Below are 17,256 nucleotides of genomic sequence, written 5' to 3'. Positions count from 1 at the left end.
AATCGATTGAATCGACTCCAAAAACACATTTCGATACATTGATCGTTATTCCGTACTCCGATAAGCGCCTGAAAAGTGTTTCCAAATGAAGTAGATGTTCGCTTTCGGTCCTACTTGCGATGAGTATATCATCAATGTACATGCCAATGTCAACCATATGTTGAAATTCAGCTTGAGCGATTTTATGACGCGTTGGAAAATCTCACAGAAAATCTGAACCGATTATAGGGTGTTTAGCAGATACTATTATGAAAGGATGTGTAAAATTACATTTTAATCCCAACTCCAATAGTAGTAATCTCGAATCAAATGCATTAATGATGAAACCATTTGCCGCGGTGAGTATAAAATTTAACTTTTGTTTCCTAACAATAGAGTTACCGTGCGGAATAACGGAAAGGTCAGAACCGGTGTCTACAAGGAAGCAATATTTGGTCGCGTTGTCTCTAACAAATAAGCAGCTTGTAAGCATACCCTGGGAACACGCCGCGTTTGTCACAGGTGAAGTTAGTTTTGGGGTGTTTGATGTTCGAGGAGTATGAGAATTCGCAAGTCTGTTATTGGTTTTCAAATTCCTCTTACACGTGCATTTAAGGGCCTTATTTCCGAACTTTCTGTGATAGTAACATAGCCGGCTATCACTCTAGGAGTGAATATTTTTGGGGCGCGATGACGAACGCGAAAACTTTCTCCAAGAAGATCTACGGCGATTATCATAAAAATATTGACGATTTAGCAAACTAATATCTTCAATCATTCGCACCAATCGCGATAAACGATGTTCCATTTCCCGATCACGGTTATTTGCGTGAGACGTACTAGCAGCGGGGCTACTGCGATCGTCGATAGAACTTATTAGAGGAAGAATCCACAGCCTCAAAGATTTTATCCGCCAACGATACCAATTCGTCAATTGTTTTGTCACACTTAGATACCAGAGCAACGTCCAAAGCTCGTAACAAGCGCCGAAACCAAAAGATCTTGATTATGTTGGTGTCGAAGTTGGCTCCCGCCAGTTGTTTTATGGTTCTGAAAAGGGCCGAAGGTTTTCGATCGCCGAGTTCGGCTTTTTCAAGAAGTTTTTCGAGGCGTTTATTTTCAGAATCCGAATGCCTATCAATTAGGGTTGTTTTGAGAAGTGTATATTTATCTTTGTCCCGGTATATCAGTAATATATCATTACTATAACGGACTCACAAACGTCCACGGGTATCGCAGCAACCGTTAGACTTCGTGCTGTCGCGTTAGAGAAGAAAAAATTAAAAATTTAAAAGAACAGCTTATTTTCATTCCTAATTAACATAAATAGTTCTATCAAAATATAATCGAAAGGAAATCTGAACTATAAATATTGGTGAGACATTTTGATGACATTAACGAATTAAGAGAAAAGTACTTCACATTTTTGTTTTTATTTATTGATTTGAGTATCCACATGCACTGGTAGATGTTATATCTCAATTGAAAAAGTGTTTTATTTAGTAATTTAGCAAATATTATATATTGATATTATACATATTTAATATTTTAATGCCTAGTATAAATATATTGTGAAATCTTAATTATTTTGTTCTTTTTCAATTAATTTAAATTGAACAAATATGATTAACTTTTTTTGTTTTTATTTTCTAAATTAAATTTTGTTTTTTATTTTTTGAATTTTTTGAAAAAATAATACAAAATAAATAAAATAAAAACACTTTTAAAAATAAAACAAAAATTCAATTAACGCTTTTTAATTCTTCAACAGTTTGTTTTTTATAAATTTTATTGGTGTAAAGAGCGGTTAATTGCATATTTTTCTAAATTCCACTTTTGCTGTAACATTCACAAAAATTTGAAATACCATATTTGAAAGTACTTTAAGAACAATACAAGATCTAAAAAATAAAAATTCTATACTTCCAATGGGTAAAAAGTTGCAACATTATTAAAATCGGTATATAAAAATGCGTTTTTCTCAAAATATTGAAAATGTTACTTTCAATTGTGTATGAAATCACACGCATACAAAGACAGGAAAAAAATATTAATTTCCAAAAAAAAAAATTAATTTATTAATTTATAATTCATAAAAAAAAAACTTCATTTGAAAAATCATTTCAAATAAAAAAAAAAATATTCAAAAAATTTCGACTTTACTGTGTTTGTTAAAATTTGAGTTTACTGTATATATACATGTTCAATTTGATCGATGAATTTAAAAATAAAATTTTGATTGCTTTTTTTTGCGTTTTCGCTTTTTTTTTTTGAATCATACAAGAAAAATTTTATATTTAGGTATTAAGTTTAGGTATTTTATAATTATATATTATTTAAGTAAAATCGAGTTTTATATGTTTGTATGTTTGTATGCATGGAATGTCATATGCAAATAATCATTTTTATTATTTGAAAATAATTGTGTATATATGTATGTATGTGTATAATTTTCTTAAAATTTAATTCTAAAATAATTGTTCTAATTTTTGAAATAAAACAAAAATTATTATTGCTTTAATTTTTACTGAATTAGATCAGAGAATTTTTATTTACCAAAATTTAAAACAAATTTTTCTTAATTATATTTCAGGTTTAATAATTCAGATAATAACTTACAATTAAAAGAAAGGGATTATTTTTCATTTATGAAATTCAAAATATTTAAATAGTTTTCAACCAATTACGGTTTTTTTTTATATTGTACATCCCATTTGATGAAATATATACAGTATGACCGAAATTTGGGTACATATTATCCTACGTGTTAATTTAATGTTATTATAATTCAACTCGCTTTATTTTGCATGAAATAAAAATATGTATTATATAATATGTTCTATTCACCTAAATAATTTTTGTTGAAAATTTTTAATTTATTAAAAACTATTGAAACTATTTTTTGTATTTATATAAGTTTTTTTAAAATATACAGTGTGATTCAGAAAGGTATACAATAACATATACCATTGATTAGAGGGTCGAAAATGGATAAAACATTTGGTTCCGGAGTAGGTGCGAAATCTCAAGGGTTTTCGAGATACAGGGATTTTTATGAATTTTCACGAAATTTCTAGTTTTCTAAGCTTTTTTGATTATAACTTCCATTCCGGAAAAGATAGGGGCTTCCAACAAACAGTTTCTAAAAGGTCTTGTAAAGGGCTTAAAATAAACATCTTGCTTGATTATGTATTTTGTGTACTTCCGGAATACCAATCGTTCGAACTTTAGGAAAAATCAAATTTTTGCCTTTTTTAATTTTTTCAGTTTTTTCTAACCAGGTAATTTCGTTTGAAATTTTTTGAAACTTTGAAATTTTTTTTACAGAATTTTGACCACTTTCTCCAAATTTAATTTAAGTCACTAGGTGTTGAAAAATATTTTATGGTACAGAAGATATAGCACGAAAATCTTTTCTATGTCAAGATTTTAATGGCCCTTATAAAATGTAAAAAATCAAAATGTTGTATACCTTCCTGAATCACCCTGTATATACACATATATCTTTTTTTTAATATTTTTGCAATTGGGGTAATTTACCTTATCTTGCGTAGTGGCGATTACCATTTGTTAAGATGATTGGTTAACATTTTAGAAGTTAAGTATTGGTTAACATTTTGGAGTGCTGGATAATTGATGGTGTATGTTGCAAAATTTTTTAGATAATTGGTGAACCTAATGTGATGTAAGTATGTTGCTTAAAATCGTGCTGGGTGAATATGGCGCTATGAATATTGGATTTATGTATGATGCTGTGTTGTTATGCATAAAACAATCGTGTGGTTGTTCATGAGTTCCTCATGTTAATATATGTATGTAAAACTGATGCTAATATAGTATGATTGTGAAATATAGCTAGTGTTTATATAATGTGAGGGCGATGATTGTGATAATAATGATGATACTAGTATAAAATTGATGTGTGTTCCTCTAAAATATATAGTGGTTTCTGATAGCGGAAGTAATAAGCTGTATAGCGGTATATTTAATTAATTATTTTAGTTTTTACTCTAATGTGGAAATTTTTAGCCTTAGTTAATTATTAGGCAAAAAAAAAATTTGTCGTTTAGGTTAATTATTTTAGCAAAATTTTATATATTTTATTTGGTGTTGTACTGTGTTTTAGAAAATTTTAATTAAATAGTTTATTTATTTGAGCTTCGAGTTTTTAATATTTTACAATGTATATTTTATTATTGCAATAATGTTGATTTGGTATTTGATAAAAAAAATAATATTCTAATAAAACGTGTTTATCATATCGGGGTCACTAATATGCAGTTCTTAAAAGGCGTGTTCTTATTAAAATATTAATTCCTTTATTTTAAACTACATTTTATTATTTCATTATAACTTTACAATTAACTTATGTGTCATAATTTAGTTATTACTTAAATTTTATTCCGTTAATTATTCCGTTAATATTACCATGATAGTGTTAGCTCGATTGATATTTTTTTAATTGACATGACACTACAAATCTATCCCCTAGGTCGGCCAGATCCTTTTGAACCCTTTCTGCCGTCATTTTAAATCTGGGGTGACAATAAAAGTTAAAGTGGGATGACAGCCACTCTAAATTTTTGCTTAGTTTGCAATGTCCTTATTTTAAAATTACCTCGTGCCATCATTTACCAGTTTTTTGGTATTCGATTTCTTTCACTCGCTCTCCAAAATAATCAATCTCTGAGAGATTTCGTCTATCACATCTAATGTGTTTTGCATCATATTTTGCATTTTATACAAATCATTCACGTCGCAGGCTCTTGTTTTATTCCCTGTACCACTGTCATTAGTTTTCGTTTGGGGAACGTCCTTGTATGTTACATCTTTTGAGACTATTCTCAAGGTGAATTGCCTCGGTGGGCGGTCAGAATTCTTCTTCAAGTTGTTGTTGCTGTTGTTATTTCTACGTTTTTGCAGTTCCTTAGCTACAAGGCATCCCCTATAGTTTGCAGGGTAGGCCTCTAAACAATTGGAACACTTTGCTGTAGTACTCTTTGGCTTACTACAATCTGATGTCAAGTGCCTGCCTGCACATTTAACACAATTTGGTTCTCACTAGCAAAATTTTTGTTTATTGGTAAACAAATTTTTAATTTTATTGGTTACATTTAAGATCTTGTAACCCCTAGAGCTTAAGTCTTCTTTTATATCAACGGGAGTGAAGATTTCTTGCCATGACTTTTATTGGTCTGGCATGTTTGTTTCCAAAGGTATGCCAGTATTCTAGTCCAGATCCATTCATGGTCCTGGTAAGATTCCTGTAATCTATTTCGGAATTAAATATGAGCTTAAATTGATTGTTATTCATCATTTTAACCTTATAATTGATGTCCTTATTTTTTAATGTTGACTCTATTTGATTATAGTTAACCACATTACTTGTGACTACTGGAGGCGGCCTAGAGTTTTTCGTGACATCGCCGCGACTTTTAGAACTAGGAACATCCGCTTTATCAGTGTTGATCTTCACCTGGACTTCCGGAGATGATTCCGCTTTTCTTTTTTACTGGACCTCTTTTGCTTTAGTATCCAATCTGTTTCTCTGGCGAGTTCTTCCTCATCTGTTGAGAAGGCGTCTAGGATTGACCTCACCTGCTTTACTTGTAGTGTAGCGACTTTTTCTTTAAGACTACTATCGTTAGACATATTCTTTGTGATTTGCACATGTTTCTCTGTCTTTAGCTTCCAATTCTCAGCCCTCAGTTAAAGAACCTAGTGTTTTAAAGCCACACAAAGCTGTTCTAGCTGGTTAATTCTTTTATGTATGTCAGCATTCTGATCATTACTTTTTTTTGGCTTGAGCTTTACTCATGTTTATCTCCTCCTTGGTTTGTGGAGCTTCAGTGTTCAGTACGAGTAGTCCACCTTCCATAACTTTATTCTTTTCTAAAATCCGTACATCAGATGTAGGTTGTGAACTTCGGACTTTTGCGTTCCTCCTAGACGGATCAATCAAATGCAATAAATGTCTCTCTCCAGCATCTGTAGAGCTGAATGTTTGCATTTTATACCTGCTGCCAGGGGTTCAATAACCTGCCGTCCCTCAGGGATGAGACGCAGACCACGGAGCCACCCATTCTAGGTCAGATGCTTCTGGATTTACCGCCCGCGAGTTTCCCAGAAGACACCCGACAGATAACTATGTTACCTCCTTTCTGGTAGGTGAGAGTCGGATTTTTTGGCAGAACTGAAGTTTCCAGATGGCTTTTCCTAGCATTTACAGCTTCGCTTCTTAGGAAAATGTGAAACCGACTAGGACTCGTGCCAACCTTTGTCTAAATTATAAAGGGAAGTTCAAGGTACTGCGTAGCCTGGTGGGTAGCGTGGTAGTCTGATGACCAGAAGGTTACTGGATCTAGAAGTACCCGTACTTTTTGACAACTGAGAAGTAGCTATATATATATACAACTAGTCGTGTGTGCTTGCATTGCAAGCCTTGCAAGTATTATGTCTGTAGTTTTGAAATTTTGTTCCATTCTGTAGCTGAGATATTTTAAGTTTATATTACATCCTCAATAAAGTTGGGTCAAACCAATGGTTTGTATTATAGCACTTTTCCCTTCAACAAGTGAAAATTCTGCTTTTAAATACAGTCTATGTATACCTATCACACTATTAAAATTATTTTCATTCATATACAAAACTATTTCTAGGATTTCATATATTTAGGATGACGCATACATGCAGTCTTTGAAATAAAGCAAAAATTAATATAAAGTGGGGTTAACATAATGCTCGATTTTAAGGGTTAATTGTGTGAATTAAGAAAAATAATTATATTTTTTAATGTCATGGAATTTACCGTTAGTTTTTTGTGTTTATGGAAATTTGAAAAAGCTTGCGGTTTCGGAAATATAAGGTGTCAAATATTTAAATTTTACAAATTTCATGAGGCGATAACTTGAGAGGGGGTAGAGATGGAAAAAATTTTCTTCTAATGAAATAAAGTATTTGTTAATGTCTAAAAGCCCCTAAAATTTCAAGCTTCTACAAGCTGGGGTCTAGAAGAAAAACGACATCAAAAATTTGAAAAAAAAGGCTTTAGATAACGGTAAATTTGAACGGCCATTTTGTTTTTCTAAACTTTAACTATAGTATACCGCGCTAGGGGAAGCAAGCCGCTGCCTTTATGCGTTTGCAAAATTCAAAAAATGCTTATGATTTCATTGCAACAAATAGTTAAGGCCATTTTTAGGGTTTTGTGGGGTATAACTTCTAGAGGGTGGGAGATAGGTGAAAATTTTGTTCTACGAAAATAAGTTTCTAGTAAAGATCAAGGGTGTAGAAGTTTTGTAAACAGACACACAGACAGACGGACGGACGGACGTACGGACGGACGGACGGACGGACGGACGGACGGACGGACGGACAGAGTGAAACTAATAAGCACTTTTTTTCAAAAAATTTTTGGAAAAGTGCTAAAACACACCCGTAATATACATTTAGGTATGCTTTTCCTAATAAATAATAAAATAAAACCTAAAATAAGAAAAATTTTGACAAATAATTACCAAAAAATACATAATTAAACAAATAATATTAGTTCCTTTGAGATCTAATACTTTTTGAGTAATTTATTTTAGAACCTCACTTTTAGCTATGTCGCATAAAATCGTAAAATACCTTTACGATTTTATATTACGATAATACAATAAGCACTTTAAGTGATAAATTGCTGTATACGCATAAATTATTTCACTACCAAAATGCATGCATGAATGTATTTGGAGTTTATAATACATGCGAATAAAACGCGTGACTGTAGAATAAATTAACACCAATAAGGTATGCAAAAAGTCTCAGGTTCGAACCCTGAAAAATGCGATTTGCTAGATGAACTTTTTTTATTGGTAATTTTATTTTTTTTAAAATGAAATTAAAAAAGCTTCACCCTTTCAAATCAATATCAGCAAGTTTCCGTTCTAAATATTCTTCTGGAAAAACTATATTTGTAAAAAGTTTTATGCAAAACATGTGCACTTATGTTTTGCTTACTAATTCATGTACATATGAGTGTATTAGAATTGAACGCTTTGAAATTTTTCGTTCCAACATATGAACGTATGTACATATGAATGTATTAGAATTGAACATTTTGGAATTTTTTGTTGGAACTATTAGAAATTGAATTATAAGTACAAATAATATACATAACTATGAAATAATATACATAACTATTTTTAAATTGTGGGTGAACATATAAAATTAAATTTTCCAAATAAAGAAGAGGTTTAGGTAAAAACAAAATAATATATTTATTCAAACATATGTATGTATATATTAATCTATTAGAATTTAGCATTTTAGAGTTTTTCGTTCGAACAATAAAAATTAAAATTTAAGTACAGACGTTCATAAGTTGTGTATCTATATTTTTTTAAAGCTTGCTGACGAAACATAATATTCAAAACAATAACAAATGAAGCATTAATATTCAGTTGCTACAAAAAATCTGATGTCTTTGATAAAAAATGACATTTATTTAAGTTTACTTCGATTTTTCGAACTAAAAGTATGTGAGATAATTATGCTATATTCTCGAATATTATTTATTTCTTGTTCTATTTCGACCCTTTCACGGAACTGCACCTCGGGAACTGCACTTTTTAGCCGGCCTGTTTTATATTTTTTTGCCATTTTGAAGAAAATATTCAACCGATTTACTTGAAATTTCATATATAAGCTCGCTCGACCGACCCCGAAAACTCCTAACTTTTGAAAGAAATCAGGCGTTAGCAACTGGACGTTTACAACAGGTCAAATATACATTTTTGTGTATATAAAGAGAAATAATCAACCGATTTCATTGAAATTTAATATTTAAGTATTCGTATTATAACAATGAACATATAAATTTTTTGGAAAGGTCAGGGCTCGGAAACCGAACAAAGGAATTTGTTATCTATGAAGCTAATTGATGAAATTTCTTAAAATTAAAAGTTTGAGTTCTGTTTGCTACCGAAACTAACTGACGAATATTTTATTTTATATTATATTTCTATAATTATATTTATAAGTATGTTAACTAAAAGCGTACTAGCCTCCCTAAAATTTGTTGGGAGCATTTAAAAGGCAATTTCGTAGTATCATGCAACATTTTAGCTAAACTAGACAATCTTCCAGTCATGGGTTCGTAACAGATTTTTTTTTGTTGTAAATCAACATAATGCTTGCAAAAAATAATATAACTTATTATGTTATTTACTATGTTAAATTTATGTAGAACCTAATGTGTGTATTACATTTGTATGTTTAGCTTCATTTCAATATAAATTTATTCTTGCAGAGCATTACTAAATTATTCATACTAAACATGTGATTCATGCACATTGTACTGGTACTGGAGCCAACCGACAATGCGTAGAGAAGTGAACTTTGTATTTTTGTTTTGAAACTTAAGTTATGTTCACTTCAAATCATTATTTTTGATTTACTAAAATAAGCACTGCTGGTATATGGATGTAATTTTTTATATTTTTCGAGTAAACGACGAGCCCTATCTTAGTTTTAATTTTCCCTTCTTTTTAGTACTTTTCCAAAAATTTTTTGAAAAAGAGTGCTTATTAGTTTTACTCTGTCTGTCGGTCCGAAAGCCCGTCCGTGGACATTTTTCAGTTTACAAAACTTCTACAGCCTTGAAGATAGAAAGCTGAAAAGTAATTTGTACATAAATTTTTACTAAAAACATATTTCCGTAAAACAATACTTTTATCTATCTCACCCCCTCTAAAAGTTATACCCGCCCAAAACCCTAAAAATGGCCTTTTTTAACTATTTGTTGCGATGAAACCATAAGCATTTTTCAAATTTTGAAAACGCAGAAAGGCAGTGGCTTGCTTCTCCTATCTTGGTATACTATAGTTAAACTTTAAAAAAAACAAAATGGCCGTTCAAATTTACTGATATCTTAAATAATTTCTTATTTTCTAATTTTGTTGCTTTTCTTCTAGACCCCAGGTTGTAGGAGCCTGAAATTTTAGCAGCGTTTAGATACTAATAAATAGTTTATTTCGTTAGAAGAAAATTTAACTCAACTTAGCGTCTCTTGAAATTTGTAAAATTTGAATTTTTGACGCTTTATATATCCGAAATCGCAAGGTTTTTCAAATTTCTATAAACGCAAAAAGTTAATGGTAAATTTCTTAACATTGAAAAATATAATAATTTTTCTTAACTCACGCAATTAACCCTTAAAATCGAGCATTATGTTAAGCCCTCTTTAAATTAATTTTTGTTTTATTTCAAAGACTACATAAATCGTTCATCCTAAATATATGCAACCATAGAAATAGTTTCGTACATGAATGAAAATATTTTTAAAAGTGTGGTAGATATACATAAACTGTATTTAAAAGTAGTATTTTCACTAATTGTTCAAGGGAAAAGTGCTACAATACAAACCATTGGTTTGGCCCAACTTCATTTAAATGAATTACTATTGTACATGCATTCATATTTTAACACGTTGAGTATCAATGTATTAGCAGTGAGCAAATCCAAAGTGCCAAAAATGGTGAACATAAGAAAACTTACATGCGTGGAATCTTTACTGAACATAGGAATAACTAACGCAATTATATGTGACGCAGAGATAAATTTTATTTCTCCGAAAAAGAGGCTAAAATTTTATATATGTAGCTCTTTTACTTATACATGTACTTAGTTTCTCTATATTGTAGGTTAACCCCTGCGATGTAGGGACTGGTGAAAGTAAGTCACCACAGGTGAGCACGGATTTTATGAAGTCTTTAAGAATTGTTTTTAAAAATTCGTTTTCAAGAATATTTGAAATTAGTGCGATTCGCACTAGGGACTTCTAGTAAGAATATATTTCTTAACAAAAAGTATGGTGATGTATTAGTACTATGATGTTGTATTAGCAAAATTCATAATTTAATTAGTGCAATAGGCATAATCCTATAAATATATATGTTCTTGTTATTGTGTGTTTCAATAGTAGATTGTATAAGCAATGTAGAGAACATTTCGTCGGCAATTTCTTCATGCCTCTGTAGCTCAGTTGGTAGAGCGTCCGCCTAGAAAGCGGTAGGTCACTGGTTCGAGTCCAGTTTGAGGAGAAAAACTTTTTTAATGAATTTTTCTGCCTTTAACTCGTTCCTTTGATTGCGTCATCCATCTGTTCTGCAGTTGCATGAAGAAATTTCCATTAAGATAAATTAGTAGTGTATAAGCACATTCTTATTAATTCCGCAACTATGATGTTGTATTAGTAAAATTCATAATTTAATTAGTGCAATAGGCACAATCCTATAAATATATATGTTCTTGTTATTATACCCTGCACTTCGTGAAGGGTATATTAACTTTGGTATGGAGTTTGTAACTACTTGAAGGAGTCACCTGCGGTATGGACATATATATATATTCTTGCTCAGCGTAAAATTCTGCGTCGATTTAGACATGTCCGTCCGTCCGATCGCACGATAACTCAAAAACGAATAATGCAATCGACACCAAACTTTCACAAGTTGCTTCTTTTGCGCCAAGGACGAACCCTATTGTTATTGGACCAATTCGGACAACGGGTTCGGGTAGCTGCCATACAACTCAAAGAGTTTATTTTAATTATTTCAAAAAATAATAAAGGTACAATTATAAAATTTTGTATACATGTGTCCAATTATATTCTACATATGCTCTAAAAATTCTAATGAGATAGCTGCACCGATTCGGGTGGCTGCCATACAACTCCAAAAGCAAATTTTTTATAATCGGCAAAATAATAAAGTCAGATTCATGAAACTTGGCAGTCGTGTGTCCAATTATAGGTCAAAGATATTTCTGAAGTTTTTGTGGAATTGCTTGACAGGTTCGAGTGGCTCCCATACAAGTCCAAAAGCTTATTTTAAATATTTGGAAAAATAATAAAGTCAGATTCATGAAACTTGGTAGTTGTGTGTCCAATTATAGGTCAAAGATATTTCTGAAGTTTTGGTGGAATTGCTTGACAGGTTCGAGTAGCTCCTATACAAGTCCAAAAGCTTACTTTAAATATTTGAAAAAATAAAGAAGTTAGATTCATGAAACCTGGCAGTTGGGTGTCCATTTATAGATCAGATATACCTGCAAAGTTTTAGTGGAATTGCTTGACAGGTTCGGGTACCTGCCATACAACTCCAAAAGCTAATTTTAAATATTTGGAAAAATAATAAAGTCAAATTCATGAAACTTAGCAGTTGTGTGTCCAATTAAAGATCAGATATATTTACGAAGTTTTAGTGGAATTGCTTGGCAGGTTCGGGTACCTGCCATACAACTCCAAAAGCTAATTTTAAATATTTGGAAAAATAATAAAGACAGATTCATAAAACTTGGCAGTTGTGTGTCCAATTATACGTCAAAGATATTTCTGAAGTTTTGGTGGAATTGTTTGACAGGTTCGAGTGGCTCCCATACAAGTCCAAAACCTTATTTTAAATATTTGGAAAAGTAATAAAGTCTGATTCATGAAACTTGGCAGTTGTGTGTCCAATTATAGATCAGATATATTAGCGAAGTTTTAGTGGAAATACTTGGCAGGTTCGGGTACCTGCCATACAACTCCAAAAGCTAATTTTAAATATTTGGAAAAAAAATAAAGTCAGATTCATGAAACTTGGTAGTTGTGTGTTCAGTTATAGGTCAGACATATCCGTGAAGTTTCTATAGAATGGTTTCACAGGTTTGAGTAATTGCTATACAACAATGAAAAAAGGTGCAGGGTATAATTCAATCGGTTCATACCGACTGAAACGTTTTTACTTGTTGTGTGTTTCAATAGTAGATTGCATGTAGCAATCAATGTAAACAAAACAAATACTTAGTAAAGCAATGTAGAGAACATTTCGTCGGCAATTTCTTCATGCCTCTGTAGCTCAGTTGGTAGAGCGTCCGCCTAGAAAGCGGTAGGTCACTGGTTCGAGTCCAGTGTGAGGAGAGAAATTTTTTTAATGAATTTTTCTGCCTTTAACTCGTTCCTTTGATTACGTCATTCATCTGTTCTGCAGTTGCATGAAGAAATTTCCATTAAGATAAATTAGTAGTGTATAAGCACATTCTTATTAATTCCGCAACTATGATGTTGTATTAGTAAAATTCATAATTATGGTGACCAACTTTGAATACACCGTATAGTAAATTGTGTAAAAACGGAGTCTTGAGAATACAGATGTTTGCGATTTAAACAAAAAAAAAAATCTGATGTGGTCAGCACATAACCGACCGCATTGTGTATTGTCTAGTTAAATGAAAGTGTTAAAGAATATTATAAAAATGTCTGTTAAATACTTCTTTCCAATTTTTAGGACATTAGTAAGCTTATAGTTAACATACTTAGAAAAATGTAAATTTGGCTCTTAGTAGAGTTTCGCTTTGTGCTACCCGAATTCCCTGAAATGCTCGCCAGTTAGTTTCGGTAATAGCCAGAACTCAAATATCAAATTTCAAGAAATTCCATCAATTTGTTCTGTGGATATGGTGAAAAATGTAAAATCGGCCCGCAAATCAGTTCTCGAGCCCTGATCTCTCCAAAAAAGTTATATGTTCATTGCTTTAATATGAGGAATTCATATATTAAATTTCAATGAAATCGGTTGATTATTTCTCTTTATATACACAAAAGTGTATGTTTGGCCCGTAATAAACGTCTAGTTGCCGATGCCTGATCTTTCCAAAAAATTTACATGTTCATTGTTTTAATACGTGGAATTCATATATTAAATTTCAATGAAATCGGTTGATTATTTCTCTTTATATACACAAAAATGTATATTTGGCCCGTAGTAAACGCCCAGTTGCTGATACCTGATTTCTTTCAAAAGTTAGAAATTTTTCCGTATGATCGAGCAAAGCTTATATATGAAATTTCAAGTAAATCAGTTGAATACTTTCTTCAAAATGGTGAAAAATGTAAAATCGGCCCGCAAATCCGTTTTCGAGCTCTGATCTTTCCAAAAAATTTATATGTTCATTGTTTTAATACGAGGAGTTCATATATTAAATTTCAATGAAATCGGTTGATTATTTCTCTTTATATACACAAAAATGTATCTTTGGCCCGTAGTAAACGTCTAGTTGCCGATGCCTGATTTCTTCCAAAACATACGAATTTTTGCGGACGGTCGAGCTGAGCTTATATATAAAATTTCAAGTAAATCGGTTGAATATTTTCTTCAAAATGTTCAAAAATGTAAAACAGGCCCGCTAAAAAGTGCAGTTCCCGAGGCCTGATATATACCAAAAGTTGATCGATCTGAGCCATGGTGGAAACAAACTTACATATAAAATTTCATCAAAATCGGTTCAGCCGAACTTGAGATACACGCGTGCACCGACAGACCGACAGACCGACAGACCGACAGACCGACAGGTTGCTAAAAACAGTTTATTTACACTTCCCTACTATGGAGAAGTACGTTCCCACCGAAAACTCGATATGCAAAATTTGTTGCCATCACATAACCTACCTATTGTTTACACAATACGGTCGGTAATAAAGATTGATAATAAATAACACTCCAATTGCAAATAATATTAACAATTCTTCAATACACACTCTTAAGAACGTTTAATTTAACGTTTTTTATTTACCAATTAGTGATCTCTATTTGAAAAGTATTTTGTGGAACTTTTCTTCATTTTAATAGCCCTTGCATGTCAATAATAATTCCTCAATGGCAAAAACAATGAAAATTTCTCTTAAAATTAATATGAGTAATAGTTATCAAGTTACACTGATACATACGTGTCTATTAAGTTTGCCTAATATAGTGCAAAGCATGGTGCTTAGTTTGTGTATTCCTCATTACATTTTTTTTTCGATATTCTTTTTTTAATACTAACAAATTCATTAATACACAAAATATAAGTGGTTAAAATACTTGTACTTGTACCTCATGTTAAAAAAACAAAAATTGTGACAAATTTAATTACAAAACTTTTTTACAAATTCTTTTAGTTCAGTTTCGAATTGATTTAAATTATTAGTATCTTTTATTTACCTGGGTAAAGAGTTATACAATTTTATTGCGCTACACTCAAACTTGTTAGTTTTTTTGTGGTTCTGAATTTGGGTATTTGAATATGTTTTCTCTTGTAACTAGTGTATTAATTGTGTATATTTTCCTACTTTATATTTGATTTTAGTATAAAATTGTTGTTCAAAATATTATACACATATAGCTATGTTTACATTTTTAAAAATATATTAATTGATTAATATTTATTTCATTAGCTATTTTTTATAAAAATTTGGTACTTGTTCTATGGCTAAGTTTGAATAAGTTTTTTAATGCTTTGTTTAAGATTACGCCCTGATTTAAATATGAATTTAAATGAAATTTAGACCAGTGGCTCCAGCTACATAAATTATATCTATTTCTAAATAAGATATGCCTATTATAAATTAATTCGCCATTAAAATAGATATCGTATAATATTTGTTTTCTCTTCTCTTATTATGCTTACCCCATTTTAATTCATCGTCTATTAGTCTACCTAGATATTTAGCCCTAGAAGAGTAGTGCATATTTCCTATCCCTCACAAAAGAGGAAATTTTGAGCCTCTAGGAAAGAATGACAATTTTCTGAGCCGCGAACCCGGACACGCACGCTGCTAAACATACAACCCTACTAAATCAGTATTACAAGAGACAGGTAAGGCTTGAGTTTGTATTTTAGTTAAAAGACACATTGAACCACTTCTTAGCTCTTTTAGGGAAGAAAGTTATAGGTCTCTGTTCATGAAGAAAGAATTTGGTTAAATTTAAGCCAATCGTACGAGCAAAGCTTACGACCATGCGTAATATTGAAAATAGTGTTCACGTTGCGAGTAGCTGGGGAGTCAAGTCAATGGTAATGGGTGTGAACTTTTGTTACCTGAAACACACTAAGAAAACGTAACCCCGGGTTGGAATCAAAATTAAGTGAATTTCACGAAAATGGCCGGAGAAGTCTTCACTGTTAGCTGCAAGAGGTGGTCATGGCAATCCTACAAGGAGTGACTTAGAAGATACGAAACCATTCTTAAAAAATCGAGGGTTGGAAGGATTTTTGTGGAAACGTGAAGTGTATCAAAAACTCAGCAATATTTTGCAGGTTATTTTCTAAGGACCGCCCTAATCCCTTTTTTCTGAGGGGTTTCGACGAATGTGGACCAAAATATCTATAAAGACTCCACATTTATTGGTGGACAACTTATCTACGTATGCGGTGGGAAGAGAAGGTCATGAAAAGCAATTAGTCTGACCTTTATTAATCTGTTAATTAGTCTGTTCAAGAGAGCTTTGGAGCGTGTCCTAAAGCTCAGTCTGCCGGACAGGATGGAGCCAGAATCGCATTACGCGTGTTAGGTGAATCTCGATATTAGGCAGATCAAAACGGTTAGATATGCAGACAACCTTGCTGTCGTGATCATCCCTTCTAACGATTATCAGTGTCTTAGAGGAATCACGAGCTGATGTTAGTTCTTGGACCCAGAAATGTGGGCTGGAATTGAATCACAAAAAAAAAACACTTAGGGCTTTTTACGACAAAAACTAAAATTAAAACTAAAAGGCGGCTGCCAGACTGCGTGATTTTGCTTCGCTCTATTTTAGCGATTAAGTATTTGACTACAGTGTTGCACTCAAGGCTTAACCATGTTACTGGAGTGTTAAGTTCACTGCCCTCCAACGCAATAAATACATTTCTCCATTAACTTCTGGCGGAGTTTCATAAACTCGCGGCCAGCTGTATCGCCAGACTCAGGGGGGCTGAGTGCTAGAAGCCGAAGTTCTACGATCAGAGTAGTATTTTTAGGTTGTTTCTTGCAAGAACGGTCGATGTGTTTGCATATTGTTGTGTCCAAATAGTGAGGTTCGACAAGAAGCTTGTTCCTTGACAAAATTTTATACCAAGGCTTTTTTTATGATTTTAACGTATGCTCTCTGTGATTTTCTAAGCTAACGCAGTTCTTTCAATTACATTATACATACATTTACATGTACGTAGACACATATTAAATACAAAAACACATTAATAAAAAAACCAACCTCGATATAACGTAACTCTCTTTAGAAATTTGTGGGTGAAATGATCCTTTTGCTTCTCTTGACCACTTTTTCAATTTTGACAATTTATTTATTAAAAAGATTCCAGCTCCTTGCGACTTTCCACATGGTTTCATTATCCACGTACTTTGTGGATTTTTACGATATTCTTCTACGAACATGTTGTAATCTTAAATTAAATTATTAACAATTTTAAGTTAAAATATATGTACATATTTCATTA

General features: G+C 31.8%; 1 protein-coding gene and 2 non-coding genes across 3 annotated transcripts in view; 2 read left to right on the top strand and 1 right to left on the bottom strand.

Annotated features, from left to right (window-relative positions):
* Positions 1-17,256, bottom strand: part of LOC129616298 (polyglutamylase complex subunit TTLL1-like) — a 123,005-nt gene that overhangs the window by 91,533 nt on the left and 14,216 nt on the right. The window contains exon 5 of the mRNA XM_055531878.1: positions 17,016-17,202. Coding sequence (XP_055387853.1) covers positions 17,016-17,202 — 187 coding nt within the window. The remainder of the gene's footprint in view (positions 1-17,015; positions 17,203-17,256) is intronic.
* On the top strand, positions 10,991-11,063 carry Trnas-aga (transfer RNA serine (anticodon AGA)). The gene has a single exon. It is a non-coding gene; the product is annotated as a tRNA-Ser (tRNA).
* Trnas-aga (transfer RNA serine (anticodon AGA)) lies at positions 12,850-12,922 on the top strand. The gene has a single exon. It is a non-coding gene; the product is annotated as a tRNA-Ser (tRNA).

Source organism: Condylostylus longicornis, unplaced genomic scaffold (genome assembly GCF_029603195.1).
Source record: "Condylostylus longicornis isolate FDR11 unplaced genomic scaffold, ASM2960319v2 ptg000175l, whole genome shotgun sequence".
Taxonomy (NCBI): Eukaryota; Metazoa; Arthropoda; class Insecta; order Diptera; family Dolichopodidae; genus Condylostylus; species Condylostylus longicornis.
The sequence above is the reverse complement of the archived record's forward strand: the minus strand, read 5'-3'. Positions and strand labels throughout refer to the sequence as shown.